Source organism: Vanacampus margaritifer, chromosome 17, assembly GCF_051991255.1.
Source record: "Vanacampus margaritifer isolate UIUO_Vmar chromosome 17, RoL_Vmar_1.0, whole genome shotgun sequence".
NCBI classification, from domain to species: domain Eukaryota; kingdom Metazoa; phylum Chordata; class Actinopteri; order Syngnathiformes; family Syngnathidae; genus Vanacampus; species Vanacampus margaritifer.
In genome coordinates, this window is record NC_135448.1 from 19485211 (window position 1) to 19493684 (window position 8474).

At 51.5% G+C, this 8474-nt stretch overlaps 1 protein-coding gene across 2 annotated transcripts; it reads right to left on the bottom strand.

Moving 5' to 3' along the window:
* Positions 1-581: 581 nt before the first annotated feature.
* LOC144037242 (guanine nucleotide-binding protein G(I)/G(S)/G(T) subunit beta-3-like) lies at positions 582-7251 on the bottom strand. 2 transcript variants are annotated; one of them, XM_077548568.1, is made up of 9 exons: positions 6769-7251; positions 5120-5234; positions 4898-5043; positions 4415-4478; positions 3781-3937; positions 3470-3536; positions 3189-3390; positions 1972-2188; positions 582-1273 (listed from the first exon to the last, which is right to left on the bottom strand). In XM_077548568.1, exons 2-9 carry the CDS (start codon positions 5186-5188, stop codon positions 1167-1169), a joined length of 1029 nt encoding a protein of 342 aa, XP_077404694.1. In that variant the 5' UTR covers positions 5189-5234; positions 6769-7251; the 3' UTR covers positions 582-1166. The 2 variants fall into 2 exon arrangements, with proteins under 2 accessions (XP_077404694.1, XP_077404695.1); XM_077548569.1 differs by lacking the exons at positions 4898-5043; positions 5120-5234; positions 6769-7251 and adding an exon at positions 4634-4733.
* Between the last annotated feature and the right edge of the window lie 1223 nt (positions 7252-8474).

The window sequence follows — 8474 nt, forward strand, 5'->3', positions numbered from 1 at the left end:
CACTCGTCACGTCACAAGTCAGCCGCTGAAAAAGAAAAGGCGGCAAAGTTCTTGGCCAATCGAGACGAGGCGCGCCGCCGAGCCCGTTCCGTCTCAAATTCGCACGTGAGAAGATCATCAAGCAAATGTCAAGGTCAGACCACGCGAGGAAACATTCACAAATCGAGCAATACTTGAATGGCGCGTTTGTTGGAAAGCAAACGTGATTTTCACTCAACGCAAGCAAACCCGATCATCTGCAAAACCAAAAGCGCAAAAATGAGCTCTTTTCGATTCATGGCTCAAATTGGTGACGCGTGTGAAGCATCCTGGCTGCACTTTGATGCAACAAGCAGCAATTCAAAACTTCAAACCTAAGAATCAAATGTGATGATATGATTTCAATCAAGTGTCCCAACCAGCCCTCATGAATATTCCGGTGATTGGCCGCTGACATTGTTGTGTGTGCGCGCGCGTGCGTGCGACTTTTTACCCAGTCAAGCAGATTTCCTCGCAACACTTCCTGTGTTTCTTTCTTCTGTTTGTTTGTTTTTGGCGTCTGTTTTCAACACACACGGACGGACGGACGGACACACGTTGGCTGCTGTGAATGCAGAATTCTACATTTATTAGAAAGTTTCTTTTTCCAGAGGAGCCGAAAACGCAATCGGAGGTGATTGACGGGAGCCTCGAACGTTACATGCCACACATTTACAAATCAACATCTGGACCTGCGCAGTAAAGGAAGGGGGGAGGGGCAAAGGGGGAGGAGCCTCCGGGAAGGGAAAAAAGAAGGAAAACACGAGACTGAATGACAATCGAGTGCTAACGTTTGACACCATTAAATAGAAATGAAAGCAACCTAACGTGTGCTATTTACATGCAAGCGAGTGCAGGCCTACTTCACAGTCAAAACAACAACATCTGCATTCCTACACTTTCGTCAGTAGCAATCATGTCAGACTTAATTTTTTTATTTTTTTTATGGTGCTAGACTTTTGAATCATGACTTCATCATTCCTGGCGGATGTCGGCTGGCCTCCTTTGCTGCTTTTTTCTTTTTCTTTTTGCATAGATGAGACGCGAAAGACGACGGAGCCTCCGAGAACCAACGCCGAGCCTCCCCCCGTCTTTGCTTTTGTCTTCCCTGTCGCGCCGTCGGTGGCCGCTGTCCGTCTGCGTGTCCGTCAGTTCCAGAGTTTGAGGAAGCTGTCCCAGGATCCCGTGCAGACGCCCATGCCGTCCTCGGGGACGCCGGTGCAGCTGACGCGGTTGTCGTGGCCGGACAGGACGCCTGCGCGCGCACACACACACACCACAGGGAGAAAGCGCCCACACGGCAATCACACGGTGGCCGGACGCGTTTGTCGAGGGTTCGGCCGGGGGTTCGATCTCAAATGGCTTGTTTTCGCTCGACCGCTGACGTTTTGTAAACATCCGATGAGAGCCACAAGAGGGCGCCACCTCCGTCTTTGTTTTGATGACTTGACAAAAACTAATCGTAGTAGTTGTGATCGTAATCAACAACATTTTTCAAGACAATAAAGTCTATTTCTTACAAAATGAAGAAAACCAAAAAAAAAAGAAAGAAGTCAAATATAAATGTCAGCAAGTTTCTCATCCTCATCTAGAAACTTTCTTGATCATTTGGATGAGAAACTTCTTTAGCTGCTAGCGGTAGCTTATTTAGCAGACGACCAGACGACATTGGAAACGTCTCTCAGACGCAACGTGATGGAGACCACGTGCAAGGAGAGCAGCAACGTCCTTCAAATGAAGTCGCAGGTGAGAACGCAAGCAAAAGCAGCTCGTTTCCACAAATATCGTTACGCGGCTCACGTTGCCAGCAGGACTTGCACGTCTTCCGGAGAAACGTTCCCGTCTTAATGCAAAACTTTCTCCTCCTAACAAAGTTTCTCGTCCTAATGAGAACGTTTTGTCGTGAGAAGATGTGAGGACTCGCCTGAAAGTGGGCGGCGCCGTTCGACTCACCGACTTTCTCGCCCTTGAGGGAGTCCCAAATGTGGCAGTTGAAGTCGTCGTAGCCGGCGAAGATGAGGCGCCCCGAGTTGGAGAGCGTCAGCGAGGTGACGCCGGCGTTGAGGCTGCCGTCCTGGTAGTTGATGACTTCCTGGTCGGCGCGCAGGTCATACATCTTGCAGCTGCAGTCGTCCGAACCCGTGATGACGGCGTTGCCGCTCTGGAAGAACTGAACAAAGCATTGGACTTTCATGCTAACTTCCAGGAGCCCGTCCATGCAATTTGCTATTATATGTTAGCACGAAGCTAGCAGTTGTGGGCAAAAGTTGTTTTGGACTTTGCACTGTTGGGTGACTTTTGTTTTCTCTAAGATGTCGCAAAGAAGGACGCATGTGGAGCTCGTCCTCGCGGTCACAAAATCATAAAAGACTCCGTTTATTCATATGACAAGCTTTCCAATTTCGAATGTCAAAATCCTGTTCCGCGCTTTTATTTTGTCGCACTTCCTGGCGCGCTTTTATTTTGTCGCACTTCCGGAAGTCCAGGAAGTGCGACAAAATAAAAGTGTGACCCACCGGAGGCGTCTTTACACCGAAATGAAAGACGCTTAACGGAAAAAAATGGAAAACCGGTCCGCCGTTGACTGAAACGCAGATTGACGTTGTTGCCGTCTAAGCGCCTCGCTGGAATGCGGACGAGCTATTTGTCTTGTTTGATTGTGATTTTGCAGGACGTGAACGAACGAAGAGGACTTTTTTGTATGTTATTGTCAATTGAAGTGAAGCAAATGATAGCTTCTCCTTAAAGTGTTTTGTTTCATGCTACTAGCTTTCTGTTTGAATAAACTTTTCATGTGTATAACGGAAAGTGTATTTAACAACTTTTAAGGACTTTATTATTTGTTTGTTGACGATATAGCTGTTACGGCGCGTCAACAAACGGAACAAAGAAGCAATCCAGACTTTAAGGAAGACCAGTCAGTTCGCGTCATCATTGTCTGGACGGGTTTCAGAGGTGGCAAATCCAGATCCAGAAAGGAAAACCCGGCCATAGTTTGGCTTTAGCCCCAGGTGCTAGCTAGCTAGCGTTCTAGCACGTTAGCTAGCGTTCTAGCTCGTTAGCTAGCGTTCTAGCTCGTTAGCTAGCCCCATGGTGCTAGCTAGCTAGCCAAAGAGTGGCAGGCTTTTCCTTCTTGTCTTTTTTTTTGCTCCGGGCGCGGCGCGACTCACAGCGATGGCGTTGATGTCGCTGGTGTGTCCGATGAAGGTCTGCTTGCAGGTGCCTTCCCGGATGTCCCACAGCTTGGCCAGCGAGTCGCAGGCGCCCGAGATGAACATGTTCATGTCGGGGGACAGCGCCAAAGACATGCAGTCGCCGATGTGGTTGGTGAAGACCACCTTCTGCTTGCCCGTCTCCAGGTCCCACAGGCAGCTTGACGGCAAACGCAAGACAGGACGGTTACGAGCGCTTACGAGCTTTTTGGGAGCGGCGACGTGCTGCCGGGAATCACCAGGTGGTGTCGCCGGACGCCGTGAGGATGTCCGTGTCGCTCAGGAAGCGGCAGCAGGACAGGTAACCTTGAGGACGGGACAAAAAAGGGCAAAACTAAAGCAAAACTCGCCTGGCAGACACCGAGCGGTCTGTTGTTGGGATCGACGGGACAGGACAGGACAGGACAGGACAGGACAGGACAGGACAGGACAGGACAGGACAGGACAGGACAGGACAGGCTCGCTCCTCCTCGCATTTGAAGAGGCTCACGCGTCAATTTGGACATCCCCAAATAAAGAGCGGCAGGCCAAATGGGCTGTGCCGGCTCACCTGTGTGCGCGTCCAGTTCCCGGAGGGTCTTGGGACTGGTCGCCTTGATGTTGTAGACGGTGCACATGTTGTCCAGGCCGCCGCTGGCCACCAAATTGCCGGACGGCGCGAAGGCCACGCTCATCACCCACGCCGACTTCAGCGGCACCGCCACCAGCTGGAAGGCAAAAACAAACGCTTGGATTCCTTTCTTCCTTCGGCTTTTTCTTGCTTTTCTTTTCAACTCGCTGATGGGCTCCACACGGGTGACAACTTGACAGTCCTGTGCCAGATAATATCGTGCACAAAAAAAAAAAACACATCGAAATGGAGCAAATTGTTTACTGCGTGAGTTCCTCTAGTGTGCTTCTTTAGCATTTACTTACTTTAGCTTCATCTTCTTTTGGAAATCATCAATTGTAAAAAAAAAAATCATCATCGACTGGTCACCGCTGTAGATGGCTGGCGACCAGTCCACTAGTTGTCAACATGAGCAATGCGATGGGCTGGCGACCAGTCCAGAATGGGCCAAAGCCAGCCGGCATTGGTGCTGGCTACAGATGCCATCCCACACGAGGAAAGCGCAAAGATTGGTCGCTGCTCCCAACACCTGCGGCGTGTCGCGTTTTTCCTGTTTGTCTTGCGGAGGACTCACCTTGTTGCCCGTGAACGTGTCCCACACCAGGAGTTTGCCATCCTGCGACGCGCTCACCATTTGCCTGTCGCGACACACACAAAAGTCCTGCCGGTTAGCTTAGCACGCTAGCATAGCCCAAGCTGCGGTCTTGCGCCATCAAGTAGCAGCGCTTTGACTTATGAGTTGTTGTTTTTTTGCTTTGCTATGCAAATCCAAAATTGACATATGAGCACTTACTTGCCTGGTGAACTAAAAGTTGACAAACGAGCCTGAAGCTGTTTAACGATACTCGTACTTCAACTGTAACTGAGAGGTTACGTTTCAAGCTGTAAGTCTGCACTATACTGCCCCCAGGTGGTCAAAACGCACACAGCAGAACGAGCAGCACAATGGCCATTGAATGGAAGCGACAACAAAAAGAAAAGAAAAGGGGAAAAAAAAGGAAAACTTCCTATTTTGCGTGTGGAAAAAGTGTTTGAATGAGAAGTGGGCGTGGCTCACCTGGAGTCAGCTGACCAGTGCATGGCGTAGATTTTGGCCAGGTGACCTTTGAGCGTCTTCCTCTGCTTGAGCTGGACGCGCCCCACCGAGGCCACGCTGCCCGCCGCCCCCGACATGCTGCTGTCGTTGACGGCCTTGCGCGCCGCCTGCCACGCGACGGGAACCGCGACAGTTCAGCGCAATGGCCGCCTTCCCGTGTGTTGCGTTTGGCCGCTCGCTCACCTCAATCTTGGCGCGGAGGCCGTCGCACTCCTTTTTCAAGGCGTCCATCTCAGCTTTCTCAGCTGCCATGACCACAGTGGCGAGGGGACCTTACTGGCGGGAAACTTGAGCCAAACTGCGGCAAAAGACAACAGGGAGCGTCCGGGTGGGATCAAGTCACGTTTTTTGTCATCTCCAGCTCAGATACGTGACGAGGAACTTGACGAAAACGGCAGCGTGGAGATTTTCATCAAGTCACGTTGACCTCACCTGAGATGGAAGCGGCTCGACAAAATATTTGTCAAAGATCCGATCAGATCGTCACCAAAACCAAATCGAGGCTCCACAAGGACTTGAAAGTTAAAGACTCGGTCAGAACTTGCGTGAAGGTTTGGACCGGCACTGGATGGAGTCAAACATTTGCAAGACTCAAGTCAGTCTCAAGCAAGTTCAGAGTCCTGTGATGAGTCGGATCAAGTCACCTCGTGAATGCGGTCCGACCGGCGCAACCCGGTCTTCATTTGGAACCAAGACCACGAAGGTCAAATCAACATAATCAATGAGCCTCATCGTGTCCCGAATCAAGTCGAGTCCGAGTCTTCATCTCGCAAGTCACCAAAGCGGCGACCAGAACGAACTGGATTGATTCCGAGTCACAATTCCCCGAGACGAGACGCGGAATTCTGAAAATGCCAAAAAGTCTCTGGTTTCGGTCCCGATGGCACAAAGACGGCTTCGGCCGTGGCCTGGATGCGTTGACCCAGAACAACTTCCAATGTGAGAGATTAGACACCTACCTGATGGACGTAATCCCGCCTAATTCTGTTAACGCTCTGACGACAAGGAAGTGGCGGCAAAAGACGCTGACCCGAAGTTCAAAAGCCAACCAGCAACATTTGATTGCTTTTCCGTCACCGGTTGCTTGAATTCGATTGCGAGGATTTTTTTGCTGTCGTCCGTTTAAGAGACTTGACGTCCATCTGATCATCTTGATCAGGATCGGATGATATTTTCCATTTCAATGGCTGTGACGCCATCATTTGCCCGATTGATCAATGACGTCATTGATCAGGTCGGCCATTTAAGACCTTATTAAATGTTCCCCGACGCATTTCAATTGCCGTCAATTTTACGTGGATTTTTGTGTTGGGCGGGCCAGCCCGTATCTAGCTAGCATCAGTGCTAATTAGCTTCCCATGAGCCGCAGCAAGCAAATGTTTCATTTGTCTGCTGATATTCCTCCAATAAGTGTAAATTCCGGAGAGGTCGGGAGTCAAGGGCAGCAAAAAAAAAAACCAGCCCCAAGGACGAAGGTGCGATGGGCAAATCCCTCAGGAGATCTTTACAGCTCAAATCTCCGTCATCCGATTAACGGCTGCTCTCGTCCTCGGCCGGGATCGGGAAGCAGAACCTCCCGGGAACATCATCAACATTGCAAACTTGCAAAAAATGGAACGTGGCCAACGTTGTCCTGTCCCCCGACGAAAGACAGAATCCCGCCCACGACATTCTCGGATCTCGCTTCAAGAACCGAAAGTGGATCGTCACCACAACTTTGCACGGCAGACAACAAAGGACGAGAAACGAGAAGAAACGGGAAAAGAGCCCAAGCATGCAGAACTTGTCACCGGCGGTCGGACGACCGGACGGACGGACGGACGCACGCTCACCTTTCCTCGAGGCGTCCACAATCCCAGGATGCTTGGGCTGCTGCTGCTGCTCGGCTGCTCTCGGACGCGCCGACTGCTCGCTCAACTCCTCCTCGAGTCTCCTGGCGCCGATGAGGATTGCGGCGGATGAAGGAGATCAGAGATGAAGGGATAAAGCTCAGCGATGGAAATAGAGAGAAGGAGCGAGAGCGAGCGGGCTAAAGCGATTGGGAGGTCGCAAATCGGGTCAGATGGGATCGTCCAATTAGGGGGAGGAGAAAGCCAACAGGTGGGCGGGGAGCGGGAGAACACGGACCAACGGGAAGGAACGGCTTCACCGTCATTCGGGACAGCCGCGGCCTATCCCGGCCGGCGCTGGGCGAGAGGCAGGCTCCGCCCTCGACAGGTCGCCAGCCAATGTCACGACACATTTTGACAAACGGCCATCATCCATCGACCCTTTGGTCTGGAGTGAAAGGAACACGCGCTTCACTGCCATCAGTGCGACGTCACTCTGCGATTGGCTGGCGACCAATCCCTTGTTGCCATGCGCAGTCAAAACCCAAATGGGCCGGCCGGTGCCTTGCTGCGTTAGCGCTAACGAGCTGAGCCCGCTTAATCGCCGTCTAATGGGATATCCGGGAACGGCCAATCTCGTTAGGGACTTACGGGGAGGGCGGGGCTAAATGTGCGTCACGGCCAAGTGGATCAGGACTTGCGGAGACCTGAGATCTGGATGAAGGCGTCTGGGCCGCGGCGGACATGTTGGAGCCGCAGACCTGATCATTATTTGCCAACCCAAGCCCGTCGTTCACTTTTCCTTCTTGACTTGCTCTCCTGTAAAGATTCCCCAAAGAGGCCAGAATTGAGGAATGAGGATTTTCCAGTCCCTGATTGATTTGTAAACCCCTCCAGCAGACTTCCTCCAAACCTGGTCCCCCCTGCAGGCTTGTTTGTCCCGATGTTTCCAACCTCCCAACGCCTCCGGTCGGAAAGACCAGTCTCGTTATCAGACTTGAATCAGGTGTGTTGGAGGACGGAAATGTCTAAAAGCAGCAGAACTCCGGCCCTCTCGGACCAGGATTGGCGAGGCCTGCCCGACGGCATCAACATAAGCGTGTAATAAACGATTGGGAGTTGAGAAAGATCAAGACTTTTGACTAACGTCGATTGCTTCCGTTCGCGGTCTCCATTGTAAATGTCAGGACACGGGCTCGGCGGGTATCGGCCCCGTACGCCTCGATGGCCAGTCCAGCCCTGGGACGGACGAATGATTGCCAACGCAGATTCTGAATCTGCCACGTTGACCAGTCGCCGTGTTTGGAACCCTTTACGCATTCCTTCCTCACAAACGGGATTTGGAAGGACTCTGCAGGTCCAGCGCATGAAAATCCCGTTTTCAGGATGTCACGGGTCGGACTGCGGTGGCGTTCAAGTCGACTCATGACAGAAGCAGACTGCGAGGTCACATGACTTCCTGCTGGCTTGTTATGCCCATATCAAGCTCAGGGTGGCAGCACAGGACAGAAAAGAGATCCTGTTCACACTTGTGCAGTACGTACTTGGTTCTGGACCCGGTTACTGATTTTGGACTTTTTGTCTGATTGGTCTGAATGTTTTCAACGTGTTCTTGATTAGATTTTTGGAAGGACTTCTTCACTTTGTCCTTGAAGTGCTTCTTGACTTGGTGTGCGATTTCATCGTTTTTGACACGGGTCTTGATTTGG